The sequence below is a fragment of the Rana temporaria genome, chromosome 2 (genome assembly GCF_905171775.1).
Source record: "Rana temporaria chromosome 2, aRanTem1.1, whole genome shotgun sequence".
NCBI classification, from domain to species: domain Eukaryota; kingdom Metazoa; phylum Chordata; class Amphibia; order Anura; family Ranidae; genus Rana; species Rana temporaria.
Genome location: NC_053490.1, coordinates 66,326,725 through 66,346,668, shown reverse-complemented (window position 1 = coordinate 66,346,668; position 19,944 = coordinate 66,326,725). Strand labels below are relative to the sequence as shown.

The 19,944-nt window shown below is 44.1% G+C and overlaps 1 protein-coding gene across 5 annotated transcripts in view; it reads left to right on the top strand.

Annotated features, from left to right (window-relative positions):
• The first annotated feature begins 7,107 nt into the window (after window positions 1-7,107).
• LOC120929096 overlaps window positions 7,108-19,944 on the top strand; it is a 197,712-nt gene continuing 184,875 nt past the window's right edge. For 3 of the 5 annotated variants that reach the window (XM_040340309.1, XM_040340308.1, XM_040340306.1), the window contains exon 1: window positions 7,115-7,307. In XM_040340309.1, coding sequence (XP_040196243.1) covers window positions 7,200-7,307 — 108 coding nt within the window. In that variant the 5' untranslated portion in view covers window positions 7,115-7,199. Of the gene's footprint in view, window positions 7,308-19,944 lie in introns of all 5 variants that reach the window. The other 2 variants (XM_040340311.1, XM_040340307.1) reach the window with 2 other exon arrangements.

The window sequence follows — 19,944 nt, the reverse complement described above, 5'->3', positions numbered from 1 at the left end:
AAAATGTTGGGAGGTATGGTGAATATGTCCCATAGAAAACCATGTTAAATGGACTGTAGTGCGTTTCAACAAAAAACGCATAGGTGTGAAGTGAACCAGGCCTAAGGGGAAAAGGCATCTAAAAGAATACAGTGTGCATGTGGCCTAACATTACCCTCTCCCTAGGCTGACAATACTGTTGTCCAAAGGCTTTACTACTTCATCCAAAGACTGAAAATTCTGTAAAAAAAAGAATTTTTCTTGTTTCTGTAAAATTTAGAAAATTTGTAATTATTCTTCCTAAATTTTGGCTAAAATTTATACTGCTACATATCTTTGGTAAAAATAAGTACAAATTGGTGTATATTATTTGGTCTTTGTGAAAGTTAGGCCCCATACACACGGGAGGATTTATCCGCGGATACGGTCCAGCGGACCGTTTCCACGGATAAATCCTCTCGAGGATTTCCGCGGATTTCCATGCGATGGAGTGTACTCACCATCGCATGGAAATCCGCGACGAAATCCTCTGGCGATGACGTGTCGCGCCGTCGCCGCGATTATGACGCGGCGACGTGCGCGACGCTGTCATATAAGGAATTCCACGCATGCGTCGAATCATTACGACGCATGCGGGGGATCCCTTCGGACGGATGGATCCGGTGAGTCTGTACAGACCAGCGGATCTATCCGTTGGGATGGATTCCAGCGGATAGATTTGATAGCATGTCATCAAATATTTATCCGCTGGAAATCCATCCCAGGGGATAAATATCCGCGGAAACAGATCCGCTGGAGTGTACACACCATAGGATCTATCCGCTGAAACCCATTCGCTGGGATTTTTCAGCGGATGGATTCTATCGTGTGTATGGGGCCTTATGCCGCATACACACCGTCACTTTATGTGATGAAAAAAAAAGACATTTTCTGTGAAGTAAAAAATGACGTTTTTGAAACTTCAATTTTCAAAGACGAAGTTGCCTACACACCATCGTTTTTCTCACAATGTTCTAGCAAAGCGAGGTTTCGTTCACCACGTTTTTCCATTGAAGCTTGCTTCATAAGTAGCTTCTGGGCATGCGCGGGTAAAAAAACGTCGTTTTAAACAACGTTTTTGCTACACACGGTCAATTTCTGTGAAGTAAAAGTTGACGTTTTGAAAAACGACACATAAAATTGAAGCATGCTTCAATTTTTTTGGGTCGTTTTTTAGAAGACATAAAACGACGTTTTCCCCCACACACGGTCAATTAAAGTGACGTTTTTAAAAACGTCATTTTTTTCCATCACATAAAGTGATGGTGTGTACGCGGCATTAGAGTCCACAAGCTATGGTGCCAATATCTGAAAATTGATCACACCTGAAGTACTGACGGCCTATCTCATTTCCTGAGACCCTAACATGCCAGAAAAGTATAAATACCCCCCAAATGGCCCCTTTTTGCAAATAAGACATTCCAAGGTATTTAGAAAGAGGCATGGTGAGTTTTTTGAAGTTGTCGTTTTTTTCCCACAATTCTTTGCAAAATTAAGTTTTGTTCTTTCTTTTTTTTCGCAAAATTTTCATATTAGCAGGTTATTTCTCACACACAGCATATATGCATACCACAAATTACACCCCAAAACACATTCTGCTATTCCTCCCGAGTATGGCGATACCACATGTGTGAGACTTTTACACAGCGTGGCCACATACAGAGGCCCAACATGCAGGGAGCACCATCAGGCGTTCTAGAGCACCCAGACCAGTTCTGACATGTCTCTCCTACATGTAAAAATCATGATTTATTTGCTAGAGAATTACATAGAACCCCAAAACATTATATATGCCCTAGAGAAGACCATAGAGAATACAATGGCAACTTTTTATCTTGCACGGTATTTGCGAAGCAACTTTTTAACACGTTTTTTTTTTAAAAAGACAGTTTTGTGCTTAAAAAAAACAAAACAGTAAAGCTAGTCCAATGTTTGTTTTTGCATAAAATGAAAGATGAAGTTACTCCGAGTAAATAGATACCTAACATGCCACCCTTCAAAATTGCACAAGCTCGTGAAATGGCGCCAAACTTCGCTACTTAAAATTCCCCATAGGCAACACTTTAATTTTTTTTACTGGTTACATGTTTTGAGTTACAGAGAAGGCCTAGGGCCAAAATTATTGCTCCCGCTCTAACGTTTGCAGCGATACCTCACATGTGTAGTTTGAACACCGTTTTCATATGTCGGTGGGAATTACGTATGCGTTCGCTTCTGCATGGGACAGGGGCGCTTTAAAAAAATATATATTTTACTGTTCATTTTACTTTATTTATTTTAGTTTGACACTTTTTTTCCAAAAATTAATTTTTTGATCACTTTTATTCCTATTACAAGGAATGTAAACATCCCTTGTAATAGGAATAGAGCATGGCAGGTCCTCTTTACAGTGAGATGTGGGGTCAATAAGACCCCATATCTCACCTCTAGGCTGGGAAGCCTGAAATAAAAAAACAAAAAAAAATTATCCTGGCTTCGATCGTAGCAGTGAGTCGGTAGAAGCACCGGAGGGTGGCGGGACGTCCCCTCTCACCTACCGTAAGAATGATCAAGCAGCGGAACAGCCGTTATGATCATTCTTATGGTGTAGGGAATCGCCGCCTGAAAAAGCTGATATCTGAATGATGCATGTAGCTGCACCCATCATTCAGATATCCCCACTCAAATTCAAGGACGTCATATGATGGCCGGCGGGCGGGAAGTGGTTAAAACGCATTTTTTTAACACAAAGTTGTCAATTTATACAATATTTCTAACACATAGCATGTACATACCAAAAATGACACCCCAAAATAGATTCTCCTACTCCTCCTGAGTACAGGGATACCACATGTGAGACTTCCACAGCCTGACCACATACAGAGGCCGAGTATGGCTGGGTATCGCCGAGTATGGCCGGGGTATTGCGGAGTATTGCACAGTATTGCGGAGTATTGCGGGGTATTGCGGAGTATTGCAGGGTAATGCAGAGTATTGCAGGGTATTGCGGTATATTGCAGGGTATTGCGGTGTATTGCAGAGTATTGCAGAGTATTGCAGGGTAATGCAGAGTATTGCAGGGTAATGCAGAGTATTGCAGGGTAATGCAGAGTATTGCAGGGTAATGCAGAGTATTGCAGGGTAATGCGGTGTATTGTGGTGTATTGCAGGGTATTGTGGAGTATTGCAGGGTATTGTGGAGTATTGCAGGGTATTGTGGAGTATTGCAGGGTATTGTGGAGTATTGCAGGGTATTGTGGAGTATTGCAGGGTATTGTGGAGTATTGCAGGGTATTGTGGAGTATTGCAGGGTATTGTGGAGTATTGCAGGGTATTGTGGAGTATTGCAGGGTATTGTGGAGTATTGCAGGGTATTGTGGAGTATTGCAGGGTATTGTGGAGTATTGCAGGGTATTGTGGAGTATTGCAGGGTATTGTGGAGTATTGCAGGGTATTGTGGAGTATTGCAGGGTATTGTGGAGTATTGCAGGGTATTGTGGAGTATTGCAGGGTATTGTGGAGTATTGCAGGGTATTGTGGAGTATTGCAGGGTATTGTGGAGTATTGCAGGGTATTGTGGAGTATTGCAGGGTATTGTGGTGTATTGCAGGGTATTGTGGAGTATTGCAGGGTATTGTGGAGTATTGCAGGGTATTGTGGAGTATTGCAGGGTATTGTGGAGTATTGCAGGGTATTGTGGAGTATTGCAGGGTATTGTGGAGTATTGCAGGGTATTGTGGAGTATTGCAGGGTATTGTGGAGTATTGCAGGGTATTGTGGAGTATTGCAGGGTATTGTGGAGTATTGCAGGGTATTGGCAGGGTATTGCAGGGTATTGGCAGGGTATTGCAGGGTATTGTGTATTGCAGAGTATTGCTGGTTATGGCAGGGATGGCTGAGCATGGAGGGATGGATGGCTGGATCTGTGACTGCAATTGTCACAGATCCAGCCCACAGCGCTGCTGCCATCCGCTCTCTCCCCCTCTCCTCTCACACTGTACCAATCTGTATATAGAGGGGAGAGAGGAACCGGCGTCAACAGATGACGCCGGTTTGTTTACAAGTAATCGCTCCGTCATTGGACGGAGCGATCAAGTGGTAAACGGTCGCTATTAGCGGCAATTTACCGTGATCCGTGATGCGCCGGGTCTTCTAGGCCCGGCGGTCACGGATATATCCGGGAGCACGCCCCAGGGGATGTCCTCCCAGAATAACTTGACCACGCTGTAGACGTATTCTGACTATAGCGCGGTCAGCATGTGGTTAAGCTAGTGCATTGTTGGTTCACTTACCCTTTCCTTTGATTTCCCTTCTAAATGCTTTTTCTTTGTCTGAATTTCTCACTTCCTGTTTCTTCTCAGTAAGCTTGCCCCCATCATAAGGCTTACCGAGGAGGAACAGGAAGTGAGAAATTCAGACAAAGAAAACAAAGAAAAATAACATTTAGAAGGGAAATCGAAGGAAAAGGTAAGTGAACCAACAATGCACTAGCTTAAAGGAACCTCTTTAGAAAATAAAAAACAAACCTTTACAACCCCTTAAAGGGGTTGTAAAGGTTCATATTTTATTCTCTAAATTGGTTCCTTTAAGCTAGTGCATTGTTGGTTCACTTACCTTTTCCTTCGATTTCTCTTCAAAATGTTTTTTTTTTTCTTTGTTTGAATTTCTCACTTCCTGTTTCTCCTCAGTAAGATTTCCACCATCATCCAGTCATTTAGAACAGCTTACTGAACACCTTACTGAGGAGGAACAGGAAGTGAGAAATTCAGACAAAGAAAACAAAGAATAAAAACATTTATGGCCAGATTCACGTATGGCGGCGTATCTTTATGCTGGTGTAGCGCATCCCATTTGCACTACGCCGACGTAACATAGTGAGGCAAGTACTGTATTCACAAAGCACTTGCCTCCTAAGTTACGTCGGCGTAGCGCAAATGGCCCGGCGTAACCCCGCCTAATTCAAAGTAGGCAGGTAGGGGTTACCCGTGACCCCATGTAAATGAGGGCCGTTGGTACGGCGCATGCTCAGAATCACGTCGCAAACACTCCTTGCTTTCGACGTGAACGTAACCTACGCCCGGCCCCATTCACATACGCTTACGCCGTAAAATTCGACGGCACTTCCGACATCCATACCTTGCATGGGCTGCGCCATCTTTTTGGTGGTTTATCTTTACGCCTGAAAAACGCCTTACGTAAACAACATTTCAGGCGCAAGTACGTTCGTGAATAGGCGTATCTTGCTCATTTACATATTCTAGGCGTAAATCAACGTACACGCCCCTAGCGTAGGGTGACCAGACATCCTCGGTTTCAGGGGACAGTCCCCGGATTGAGGACACTGTCCCTGGATCAAGTCTGTCCCCGGTTTTGTCCCCAGATTGGATTTGAACAGGGGCTGGGGCAATTTCAAAGACAGTCAGTGCAGAATAAAAAAAAAAAATCTGAATTGTACACCTCTTCTCTGCCACTCCACCGCTCCTACTAGCTTAGGGGGGTGTATGTTTTTCCATTATCTGTGCCCCTTTCTGATGATCATGTGCTGGTCGGAGCGTAGGGAATATTTCTTCAGTTTCTGGTGCATGCCCATTCAGCTCCGCTCACATGTTCTTCTGCCTTGGCTCAAGTCCCGGCCAGCCGCCTGCCTGCTTATCTCCTTGCCTTCCCTGGTGGAGTGATCTTCCTCCGCTCCCCACCCAGTAGTAGCCGGGGGGCCCGGAGAGTGAGACTTGACAGGCTGAGAGGCGGGCGGCAACGGGCAGAGAGTCGCTAATTGCCACCATTACGAGTAAAAAAAAAAAATATGTCCCCAGATTTCATTTTAAAAATCTGGTCACCTTACCTTAGCGGCCAGTGTAATTATGCAGCTAAGATACGACGGCGTAGGAGACGGCGCGCATTCGGACTTACGACGGTGTATCTACTGATACGCCGTCGTAAGTCTTTCTGAATCTGGCTATTAGAAGGGAAATCAAAGGAAAAAGTAAGTGAACCAACAATGCATTAGCTTAACCACTTCCTGACGGCCATACGACTATATACGGCCGCAGGGTGGTTCTACTTCTCTGGGGCGCCGTGTTTTCACGTCCGCCCTTTCCGCGTTCCCCGCGCGCGCTCCCGAGTGCGCAGCGGGGAACTTTTGTGCTGGCCGTGTCCCTTGGACACAGCCAATCACAGATCGCCGTGAACGGCCAATCGGAGCGGCCGTTTGCTAGGCGATCTGTGCGGCCACTGAGAGATGATCTCATATGTTTACATATGAGATTATTTCTCATTGCCGGCTCTCACAGACAGCGGTGCTGTCAGGGAGAGAGGAGACCGATCTGTGTCTCTTGTACATAGAGACACAGATCGGTCACCTCCCCCAGTCTCCCCCCACAGTTGGAACACTATATAGGGTACACATTTAACCCCTTCCTCGCCCCCTAGTGTTAACCCCTTCCCTGCCAGTCACATTTATACAGTAATTAGTGCATATTTATAGCACTGATAGCAGTATAAATGTGAATGGTGCCAAAAATGTGTCAAAAGTGTCCGATGTGTCCGCCATAATGTCGCAGTCGCAATAAATATTGGCAAAAATAATAATTCTGTCCCTTATATTGTAGGCGCTATAACTTTTGCGCAAACCAGTCGCTTATTGCGATTTTTTTTTTTTACCAAAAATATGTAGAAGAATACGTATCGGCCTAAACTGAGAATTTTTTTTTTTGTATATATATAAAAATGGGCTATTTATTATAGTAACAAGTAAAAAATTGTCGTTCTTTTTTTGTTTATGGCGCAAAAAAAAAAAAAAAACGCAGAGGTGATCAAATACCACCAAAAGAAAGCTCTATTTGTGGGGAAAAAAGGACGCCAATTTTGTTTGGGAGGCACGTCGCACGACCGCGCAATTGTCAGTTAAAGCGACGCAGTGCCAGAAGCTGAAATTTAAACCTGGTCAGGAAGGGGTATATGTGCCCAGTAAGGAAGTGGTTAAAGGAACCTATTTAGAAAATAAAAAACAAACCTTTACAACCCTTTAAGCTGCAATATTTTACATGTTTGGTTTTAGGCTTAGTACCGCTTTAAGAGTTTGAATACAAACACTGTATTGCTTAACAGATTGGCCCATCCTACAGCCTGGTTTACGTTCAACCCGGTAATAGAAAGTGAAAGTGCCTGGAAGAGATTGCTTCTCTGTTCTAGCTCTGACCTCCATGGCTGACGTACCAGAAGAGGTCTGTGCTTTCTGTAAGGAGGGAGAAGAAGCTGGGATCCTGAGGAATACTTCTAATGAAGACATCCTAGCTCATCACAATTGTCTGGTGAGTAAATCCTTCCCATGTCAGTGTATGTTTATGATTGATCCCTCTGTCATGTGTTCATAACAGGCTCAGCCTTCCTGGGACAGTTCTAGATTATGAAGATCTGTCCCTGGAAGGAATTCTTCCCGATTGTCAGTACTGCCAGTTGCACCGATATCTCACATTTGTGTTTTTTGATGGACTTTTCAGCACCAATCGTACTTTCGGTTACTGCTATACACCATATTATATTTGCAGAGTCTGGCCAGTGGCCACACACTGCTAAAGCTAGCCACAGATGGTTAGTTTATTTTTTTATTTTTTACTCAACCAGCAGACTGAACAAGTGAGGTGGATGGAGGAATCCCCCCGCTGGGACACTGTGTCACTGTGTTGTGACAGCAGAGTACACTGATCATTGGCTGCAGCCGATCAGATCAAACTGGTAAATCGGATCGAGAAAAGCACTTCGGCATGCTCCTTTTTGACAGAAGTCGATCGAATAGGGATTGACCACACATTCTTCACTTCAGCTTCACTGATTTCTTCACCCACGCTATACGGCATATTCGGACAGATCTCCCACTGTTTTGTTTTGTCATCTGGCTCCACCTCCTCTGCTGTACAGGGATTGCAAGAAGCTACGAATATGCAAGCCTACGTTTACGTGTGCAGGCTGGGAATGATCGCAGCATTTTGCGAGTTCCTAAACTGCAGGCAAAACAGACTGCTTTTTAGCAGACATGAGAGGGTGTTATAGATTCTTAACCACTTGAAGACCAGGCATTTTCTGGCACTTTTTGTTTACAAGTTTAAATCTGTGTTTTTTGCTAGAAACATTATATATGGTATATACTCGAGTATAAGCCGAGTTTTTCAGCACATTGTTTTGTGCTGAAAATGCCCCCCTCGGCTTATACTCGAGTCACCTTTTTGTGCCTGATCTCTCGGACTTTGGGGACCTGGTACCGGCCGTCCATAGGTCTCCTGGACCCCACACTTGGCACATATGTAGACCCACTTCCTCTACAAGTGTGCAAAGTTTGTTGTCCAGGAGACCTACGACCGGGGAGCACCAATTTTTCAAAGCCGGACACCCCTTCCATAGACTCTCATGTTAAATGGTAATTTCTCTGGTGAATTTGGGGACCCGGTACTGGCCGGTCGTAGGTCCCCTAGACCCGGAACTTGGCACACAAGTAGCTCCATTTCTCATCTAAAGGTGTGCAAATTTTGTTGTCTGGGGGACTTACAACCAGGGAGCACCGATTTTTCAAAGCTGGCCAACCCTTCCATAGACTCCCATGTTAAACATCAGTCTAGTCATGGACACAGTGAGGCATGGGCACAGTGAGGAATGGGCACAGTGAGGCATGCACATTGACACAGTAAGGCACAGTGAGGCATGCACATGGACACCCTAGGCTTATACTCGAGTGAATACGTTTTCCCATTTTTTTTGTGGTAAAATTAGGTGCCTCGGCTTATATTTGGGTTGGCTTATACTCAAGTATATACGGTATATTAGGCAGATTCAGAGCGAGTTACGCCAGGGTATCAGTAGATACGCTGTCGTAACTCTGAATCTGTGCCGTCGTAAATTTAAGCGTATTCTGGAAACCAGATACGCTTAAATTAGGCTAAGATATGAGCGGCGTAAGTCTCCTACGCCGTCGTATCTTAAAGTGTAATTTTTAGGCTGGCCGCTAGGTGGCGCTTCCGTTGAGTTTGGCGTAGAATATGTAAATGACTAGATACGCCGATTCACAAACGTACGTGCGCCCGTCGCAGTAAAGATACGATGTTTCCGTAAGAGATACGCCGCATAAACATAAAGCTGCCCCTAGGAGGCGTAGTCAATGTTAAGTATGGCCGCCGTTCCCGCGTCGAAATTTGTAAATTTTACGTTGTTTGCGTAAGTCGTCCGTAAATGGGGCTGGACGTAATTTACGATCACGTCGAAACCAATACGTCCTTGCGGCGTACTTTGGAGCAATGCACACTGGGATATGTACACGGACGGCGCATGCGCCGTTCGTAAAAAACGTCAATCACGTCGGGTCACGAGTGATTAACATAAAACACGCCCCCCCATCCTCATTTGAATTAGGCGCGCTTACGCCGGCCGCATTTACGCTACGCCGCCGTAAGTTATTAGGCAAGTACTTTGTGAATGCAGTACTTGCCTCTCTGACTTACGGCGGCGTAGCGTAAATACGATACGCTACGCCGCCGGAAAGATGCGCCGCCGTACCTGAATCTAGGTATATGTTTTTAGCAGAGACCCTAGGGAATAAAGCAGCGATAGTTTCAATTGTTTATGTCACACGGTATTTTCACAGTGTTTTTTCAAACACAATTTTTATTGGAAAAAATATAATTTCAGCCTGGGTTCACACATGTGAACACAGACATCGTATGTGATTTGCACCGCATTGCTGTTTGGATCACATGCAATGTCTGTACAATGCAAATTCAGCCATACAGTTATATGGCTGAACTTGCATTGGCTTCATACAAAAAAGGTGCAGGAACCTTTTTTTTTCCTGCACTGGAATCACACTGGAAACTGTTCACATCCATGCAATCCGATTCCAGTCCGAATTCACAGTTTGCACTGTGATCTGCGAACTAATTTGGGGGTGTCATTAACCCGGACCAATATGCAGGTAAAGGACCTGGCCCCTTTTTGCGATTTGGCACTGCGTCGCTTTAACTGACAATTGCGTGGTCGTGCGACGTGGCTCCCAAACAAAATTGGCGTCCTTTTTTCCCCACAAATAGAACTTTCTTTTGGTGGTATTTGATCACCTCTGCGACAATTTTAAAAAAAAATTATATTTTTTACTTTTTGCGATAATAAATATCTCCAAAAAATCTATATAAAAAAATGTTTTTCCTCAGCTTAGGCCGATACGTATTCTTCTACATATATTTGTTAAAAAAAAAATCGCAATAAGCGTTTAATGATTGGTTTTCGCAAAATTTATAGCAGTTACTAAATAGGGCATAGTTTTATGGCATTTTTATTAATATTTTTTTTTTTTTTTACTACTAATGGCGGCGATCAGCGATTTTTTTCCTGACTGCGACATTATGGCGGACACTTTTGACACATTTTTGGGACCATTGTCATTTTCACAGCGAAAAGTGCTATAAAAATGCACCGATTACTGTGAAAATGACACTGCAGTGAAGGGGTTAACCAGGAGGGGGCGCTGTAGGGGTTAAGTGTGTACTAAGGGAGTGTTCTTACTGTGGGGGGGGGCGTGGCTGTGCGTGTGACATCACTGATCGTCGTTCCCTAACACAGAGAACAGACAATCACTGAATCCTCGTACACACGTCCGAGAAACTCGACAGGCGAAACACATCGTTTTGCTCGTCGAGTACCTTGTGAAGCCGCCGAGGATCTCGGCGAGCCAAATTTTCCCATTGCCGTTGAGGAAAAAGAGGACATGCTTTCTTTTTGGCCCGACGAGATCCTCGGCGGTTTGCTCATTGAAAAGTGTACACACGACCGGTTTCCTCGGCAAAAAAACAAAACAGCAAGCTTCTTGCTGTTTTTGCCGAGAAACTCGGCCGTGTGTACGAGGCCTGACAGCTACACTAGGAAGAACGGGGAAGGTTTTTTTTTTTTTTCAATAAAAAAAAAGATGTTTATTTATTAAGAGGCCAAAGGGCACAGACATTACAATTAGCATTCAAAAGAAAAGGCCAAGTACATTACATTGACAGTTGTACAAAAACAAGGAGCATAATACAACCACAATATTATTACTGAAATAGGGGAAGGTTTGTTCACACTCACCTCTCCCCGTTCTTCCTCTCTGTGACCCGCTCACGACCCACGGCTGGGCATCTTAAAGGGGACGTAACTGTACGTCCATGTGCCCAGCCGTGCCATTCTGCCGATGTAAATAATCGTGTGGTGGTCCTTAACCGGTTAACTTTGTATTGACACCTGCAGCGGTTCGCAGAGGGCAATGTGATTTGTCCGTGAGGGAGATGCGATGCGGGAACCGGCGCTGGAACTGCGAACTGAGGAGGCTCATGAATTTTAAAAATAACATAAAAATATATGCCCCAATTTTTTGGGAAAATATGAAAGATAATGTTATACCGATTAAATAGATACTTAACACGTAATGCTTTAAAAAATGTCACTCTCATGGAATGGCGACAAACTACAGTACTTAACCACTTGCTTACTAAGCACTTATACCCCCCCGCCGCCCAGGCCAATTTTCAGCTTTTAGCGCTGTTACACTGAATGACAATAGCACGGTGATGCAATGCTGTACACATATGACATTTTTATCATTTTTTTTTCCACACAGATAGTGCTTTCTTTTGGTGATCTTTAATCATTGCTGGGTTTTTTATTTTTTGCTAAACAAACAAAAAAAGACCAAAAATTTTGAAAAATAAAACAAAACGTTTTTCATATTTTGTTATAAAATGTAGCAAATGAGTAATTTTTCCCCTTCCTTGATGGGCACTGATAGACACTGATGAGAAAGCACTGATAGGTGGCACTGATAAGATGGCACTGGTGGACACTGATCAGGAGGCACTGATGAGGCTGCACTGATAGACATCACTGATGGGCACTGATAGGTGGCACTGATGGGCACTGGTAGGTGGCTCTGGTAGGTGGCACTGATAAGCAGCACTGATAAGTGACACTGATGATAAGGCAGTGATGGGCACTGATGAGCACTGATAGATGGCTCTGATGGGCACTGATTAGCAGCACTGGAGGGCACTTATTAATAGCATTGGTGGGCACTAAGGGGACCAATGTCCGTCTAACAGAAGCTGGTTAACGGCTGTCTTCTTTTCTTCACACTGACAGCGTGAAGAAAAAAAGTCAATAACCGGCTTCCGTTTACTTCCATGATCAGCTGTCATTGGCTGACAGCTGATCATGCGGTAGAGGGCCAGCTGTGATTGGCCCTTTACCTCGATCAGTGATCAGCCGAGTCCCAAGCACTCCCCAATCACAGAGCGCGCCGCCAGCGCAAGAACTGGAGGACGTACATGGACGCCCTCCCAGTGTTTTAAGCCCATGCTGTAGCCGTCTTTCCACTTAAACGCAGGCATCAAAGTCAAAAGTTTCGGGGTCATCTTCGACACCTACATGACAATGGATGCACAAATAGGGTCAGTAGTCAGCGGATCTCACCATCTGTTGCGCCTACTACGCAGACTTATTCCATTTATCCCCAAAGAAGACATAGCAGTTGTGGTGGGAACAATTGTGAACTCCAGACTGGACTATGCAAATGCACTTTACCTCGGACTCCCAAAGTACCAAATCTCTCGTCTGCAAGGCGTTCAGAATACGGCCGCCAGACTTGTGACTGGGAAAAAAACATGGGAATCTATCTCACCTTCGCTGAGATCCCTTCACTGGTTGCCAGTAAAGGACAGAATTGTTTTTAAAGCACTCTGTCTGACCCATAAGTGCATCCATGGGAAGGCTCCGCAATATCTTTGCGACAAGATAGAACCTCACAATTCCAACCGCATTCTGCGATCCACCGACCAAAATCTGGTCAAGGTACCCAAAGCAAGATACAAGTCCAAAGGAGAAAAAAGGTTTGCTTTTCAAGGTCCTAGACTATGGAACGCTTTACCAACCAGCATTCAGTTGGAGGAAAACCACCTGACTTTCAGAAGACAGATTAAAACTCTGCTCTTTTGATGTCAAGAGACAGGAACAACAAGCGCCCAGAGGCGATTTAGTTTGCATGTGCCGCGCTATATAAGTTTTTCATTCATTCATTCATTCATTCAAGTGGTTAAATATCTCCATAGGCGACCCTTCAAAACTTTTTACGAATGTCATGTCGCGCCTTCTGTATCTTTTACAAGCTTTGCCAGTTAAGATTCCTCAGGGTTTCTTTTGTAAGCTTCGGACAATTTTCATTAGCTATGTCTGGCAAGGAAAACATTCCCATCTTAGGAGATTACTTCTGCAGCGACCAAAGCTTAGAGGAGGGGTGGGCCTTCCCGACCCGGCCTTATATTGCATGATGGTCCACATGAACAGAGTTGTCTACTGGTGTAGACACTCATCTTATAAATTATGGGTATCCCTGGAACAGGAATCAATACCGGTCCTATTAACTGGCCTTCCATGGGCTGGGATTCACTACTCCCGATTTTTCTCTCCACACCCTTTGATTTAACCCACATTACTAGAACTTCGCAGATATTAACAATTAGCTGAGCTGTCCAGTTACCCCTCTACGTTGACACTTATTATTAGCCACCGGACTTTGTGCCAGGTTTCTCTGATAAAGCTTCCCAGCTCCAGCCAGACTTGAATCTGGTCAGAGCTTCTACCTTTCTTGGCCCTTCTGAGCGGGTCAGCCCATCAGTCTTATATGCCTCCCTTAACTTTTTGGCATTAGGAAGTGGAAGATATTGCAACTGGCCCACTTTATTTGGTCCCTTCCAGACCATGCTAGTTTCCGCAGACAACCTACTTTGTTTGAAGACCTCTTACTGCGAGAGATGCCCTTACGAAAATCTCTATCCTACTCCTATGGCATTTTATTTGCAGCCAAGTCTCAACATGACCCGCTGTATTTGAGTAAGTGGGAAAGAGATCTCCATACTTCATTTTAAGTAGACCAAAAGAACCTTATACTTTTCTTTGCTCACAAGTCTTCCTTGTGTAGTAAATACCAGGAGATCAGATTTAAAATCTTGATGCGCTGGTACAGGTCTCCAGCCGTGGTAGCATCTATTTTCCCCAGCCATAGCCTGTTTTGCTGGGGATGTGGTTCCCAGACAGGCACACTACAGCACATCTTCTGGGATTGCCCACGGCTTGCCCCATTCAGGCAACAGGTCCTGCAGATTATTTACAAATTTACAGTCGTCTCCCTTTTGGATATCCGGCCAACAGTATTTCTAAACCTGACCCCGATGTCCAGCAAGAAATATCATAAATCCCTATTGAAGCATATACCAGATGCAGCTAGGGTATGTGGAAACAACAATCTAAACCAACAGTGCTACAATGATTTGCCAGGGTGAACTATATTCAGTAGATGGAAGCCCTGACGACTGCCCTCAGGGATAAGACGGAGGAACATAACACATGCTTGACCTATTTTTAAGCTGATCCCTCCATGGGATTTCCACGCCTTGCGCCACGGACTCAAAAAGAGCACCTTTCCCTCCCTGTTCCCTTACTTCTCTTCTTTTACCTTTTATTGTAATTCCCACCCTCGACACCTTGGATGTCGTCTTTTTACCCCAACATACAGAAAAAGTCACTCGGTATGCATTAATCGTTACTGTGAGAGAGATACCTATATGGCTTGGGGGTCCACGTTTTGTTCCTTACCTTTGCAGTGGTTCGGTACCTGCTAGATAGTGTCTTTCTTAATCTTTCCTGGTATGTTCATGAATATTACGTTTCTATATATACTGGTCAGACCTAAAAGGCTATAGATGGAGACGTGGAACTTTAAAGCCGTGTACACACGATCGGTTTGTCCGATGAAAAAAGACAGATGGACTATTTTCAGCGGACAAACAGATTGTGTGTGTTCCCCATCGGTCTTTTTTCCATTGGTGTAAAAAAAAAACGATAGGAAATTCCAATCGTCTTTTTGAAAAATCCACACATGCTCAGAATCAAGTTGACGCATGCTTGGAAGCATTGAACTTCATTTTTCTCAGCTCGTAGTAGGGTTTTACGTCACCGTGTTTTGGCATGGTCGGAATTTAGTCTGAGGCCCCGTACACACGACCGAGTTTCTCGGCAGAATTCAGCCAGAAACTCGATGGGAGCCGTATTCTGCCGAGGAAACCGGTCGTGTGTACACTTTTGGCCGAGGAAACCGACGAGGAACTCGTCGAGCCAAATAGAGAACATGTTCTCTATTTCCTCGTTAGTCAATGGGGAAACTTGGCTCGCCGAGATCCTCGGTGGCTTCGCAAGGAACTCGACGAGCAAAACGATGTGTTTTGCCCGTCGAGTTTCTCGGACGTGTGTACTGGGCCTGATAGTGTGTAGGCAAGACTGATGAAAGTCAGCTTCATCGGATATCCGATGAAAAAATCCATCGGATTTTATTCCATCAGAAATCCGATCGCGTGTACATGGCATATGAGTTTAAAAACAGACACTATATTGTAATACAGATTGGCCCATCCTACAGCCTGCGTTACGTTCAATCCGGTAATAGAAAGTGAAAGTGTCTGGAGGAGCTTGCGTTTCTGTTTTAGCTTTAGGCTCTATGGCTGAGGTTTCATAAGATGTCTGTGCCTTCTGTAAGCAGGCCTAGGGAGCTGGAATCCTCCGGAACAATTCTGGCATTGTCTTTCTAACTCATTACAATTGACTGGTTAGTAAATTCTTCCTATGACAGTGTATATATCTGTGATCGTTCCTCCTTCTATGTGCTCATGGCTGATAACAAGATCAGTACCAGATTCTGAAACGTTCTCCCTGGAAGGAATTGTCCTTAATTTTTAGTAATGCAAACAACACTAATTGTACTTTGGAGTACTGCTATACATTATATAATGTTTACCAAGTCGAATACAGAATACAGCATATTTTATTAATCCCAAATGGAAATTGGGATTAATCTCAAAGGAAATTGGAAATGAGCTAAAGCTGACTTTGCTAAGCCATAATGGACTCGGCCCGAGTTGGACAGAGGCACTGCCCAACCCTACTGCAGACAGCCGCTCAACATCATATGGAAGGCTGCAGCTAGATGGGCCTGAACACTGTACTGAGTGGTCCAGGCGTTCAGGGTACTGTGCTGTTATGGTCGAAGGTCTACAGAGTGACTTATCCTGTCCAGAGGAGAAGACATCTGTCATGATGAACACAGGGTTTCCACCCTTTAAATTATATGTAAATCCTTACCCTGTAAAACCACCCATTCAGTTTAAAATATGATTAACCACTTAACGCCCGCCACACAACTATTTACGTCCGAAAAATGGCACGGACAGGCAGAAGGGCGTATATATACGTCCTTGCCTTCTAGCGGGTGGGGGGTCCGATCGGGACCCCCCCCCCCCCCCGCTGCGTGCGGCAGGCGGACTCCCGCTGGGAGCGATCCGGGATGACGGCTATTTGTTTATAGCCGCTCTGTCGCGATTGCTCCCCGGAGCTGAAGAACGGGGAGAGCCGTGTGTAAACACGGCTTCCCCGTGCTTCACTGTGGCGGCATATCGATCGAGTGATCCCTTTTATAGGGAGACTCGATCGATGACGTCAGTCCTACAGCCACACCCCCCTACAGTTGTAAACACACACTAGGTGAACCCTAACTCCTACAGCGCCCCCTGTGGTTAACTCCCAAACTGCAACTATCATTTTCACAATAAACAATGCAATTTAAATGCATTTTTTGCTGTGAAAATGACAATGGTCCCAAAAATGTCTCAAAATTGTCCGAAGTGTCCGCCATAATGTCGCAGTCACGAAAAAAATCGCTGATCGCCGCCAATAGTAGTAAAAAAAAAAAATTAATAAAAGTGTAAAAAAACTATCCCCTATTTTGTAAACGCTATAAATTTTGCGCAAACCAATCGATAAACACTTATTGCGATTTTTTTTTAAACAAAAATAGGTAGAAGAATACGTATCAGCCTAAACTGAGGAAAAAAAATGTTTTTATATGTATTTTTGGGGGATATTTATTATAGCAAAAAGTAAAAAATATTGAATTTATTTTCAAAATTGTCGCTCTATTTTTGTTTATAGCGCAAAAAATCAAAACCGCAGAGGTGATCAAATACCACCAAAAGAAAGCTCTATTTGTGGGGAAAAAAGGACGCCAATTTTGTTTGGGAGCCACGTCGCACAACCGTGCAATTGTCTGTTAAAGCGACGCAGTGCCGAATTGTAAAAACGCCTTTGGGCATTTAGCAGCATATTGGTCCGGGGCTTAAGTGGTTAAAAGGCAAAACATTTGTGCATACAGGTATAAACAAAAACACATTATAAATACTTTTTTTAAGTGACCACATGACCTCTGTTCTCAGCAGTATAAGGGGCTTAGCAAGGCGTGGGGTGAAGAAACAGCAGCACACTGATCTTTACAATGGCTGTGCAGGGCTGTGAATTCACACAAAATCGGATGACTGGAGGATAGGCAAGCTGTTCTCCCAGCACGGCTAGAAAGCTGACCTAGCTGAGAGGAATGTGTTCTCATGCCTAGTTTGGTCAGTTTTTTATAGGAAAGCAGAGGGACTGGCAAGAATACCAGATGTTTCACACAAAGTAGGCAATACAAAGCGGACAGGATACTGTTTAACACAAATACATGGTACAACAGACACATATCAGGAATATGAAACATATTCTTTAGAGTATGCAAACAAAACATTTCATATTCTGGATATGTGCCTGCTTTACTGGGAATAGATAAAACATATATATGAGTTGTAGGCAATGCACACCCCAATTCGAAGATACCTCAAGGTTTTTTTTAGCAGCAAAATTTGTATTTGAAAAGCAAAGATGTTACATAAAAATTAATATTTATTTATTTGTTTGATGGTATCAAAAACATTCTTCCATAGTTACATAGAAGTCGAAGTCGAAAAAAGCAGTTCTAGCCCTAACATAGACAACATACGCATCAAAAAATAGGAAAACTACACATAACTCTTGTTGTGTAAACTCTTTGTACTTGTATAGAGTTTCACACAATATCTCTACGTGTTTCGACCTTTTAAATTATTGGTCTTCTTCAGGGGAATTTTTTCTATGCGAAAAATAAAAGATTTACAAATTATTATGTTTATGGATACATCATTTATATAATCAGTATATTCCAATACAACAGAGCAGTATATATCTAAAACGTTCCGATGAGAAAGCTATGTTCTATGGCAGTGATGGTGAACCTTGGCACCCCAGATGTTCGAACTACATTTCCCATGATGCTCACGCACTCTGCAGTGTAGTGGAGAATCATGGGAAATGTAGTTCGAAAACATCTGGGGTGCCAAGGTTCACCATCACTGTTCTATGGCCAGAACAATTGCAGTTTCTCTATAAGCACACCAAGCCTTGATGGTCCCAGGATGTTCACACACAATGCTCTCCTGCCGTGCCTGTTTACTGGTATGAAAAAACTATCCTGTTCTCTTTGTATTGCCTTCTTTTTGTGAAATCCCTGGTGTTCCTGCCAGTCCCTCTGCTTTCCTACTAAAACCATACTGGGCAAGAGAGCACAGCATGGTCAGTGTTATGGCTGTACTGTGAATTCAGCCTGCTCTCCTCCAATAATCAGACTTGTCCTGACTTGCCCCCCCCCTCTTGCACATCCATTAATTGGGAAGACCAGTGCACTGCTGCTTCTACCCCAGCTCTCTGAGCTCCTTGCAACTGACAATAGAGGTTGGACAAAAGAAATAAAAGTGAGCGCACATCTTGTACTGTGAGAAGGATAATGAAAACCAATAAAATGTTAAACTCATGAAAGAGGGGATGTGGTGGGAAGCTAGATACTGTAACTGTGCAAGGGACGTCTGACTCCCCACCTTGGCCACAGGCTGGGGAGAAGCGATGGCTGCTGCTGGAGATACCAATGCTGCAGGAAAAGATGAGAAGAGCTGCCGGGGTCCAGGAATCATCCAGAAAACCAGAAAACCACTTGTAGTACACCACAATGCTCCCCTGGTAACAGGAACGTGTTTCAAAGCATTTCAGCTTCTTTATCTATCAGCTTCAGTATCCTGCTTACCAACGCACCCCCTCTCTCATTGTTTGCGAGTGTAAAGTCTCAAGATTTTTCACCTTAATGCATGCTATGCATTAGGGTGGAACGCCTTCTGTGCTGCAGCTGCCCCCAGAGCCCCTTTTTTACTTACCTGAACCCGATCGTTACAGCGACGAGCACAGCAGCTCCAGCCGGTGTCTCGGGTCCTCATTGGATAGATTGATAGCAGAAGGAGTCATTGGCTCTAACTGCTGTCAATCAAATCCAGTGACACGAGTCCTGCTGTCTGTGTCAATGGATGCAACAGCAGGACTCGGGAGCGTGCTCGCATGAGTGGCCCCATGGAATGCCGCTCTCCGTAGGGGCACTCAATGAGGAGGAGGAGCCAGGAGCGCCGCCGGGGGGACTCCAGAAGAAAAGGATTGGGGGCGGTCTTTGCAAAACCCTTGCACAGAGCAGGTTAGTATAACATATTTGTTATTTATTTTTTATTTTTTAAACAAACCTTTACAATCACTTTAAATCTGTCTCATAGTACTGCACATTAGATGTGCACTCTCTCTTTTTTTTCCTTATGTCTTGTTCCACATAGATTGCAGCGCTCCCCCACTCAGCCTACCAGCAGCAGCACTCCCAGTGTTCAGTTTCCAGAGGACTGTTTTTTATTCATTATTATGTACTCTACACTCCGATTTTATTGTTTTTTATTCTTTTAACTAACCGCTCATTTTATGTTCGGAGGGTACACTTCCCCCCAGACTCCTTTAGCCACTTTGGGCTAAGTCTGACCTTTGGTTTTTATATGCTAATGTTGTTTTTTAAGCATTACAATTTATTCACAACTTGTTTTTTAAAAAACAATTTTCCTCCCAGTGAGAAACATGGTTAATTGATTGTAATTAACACTCACCTCCTATGGGAGAGCGCAGTTCAGTGTCTTC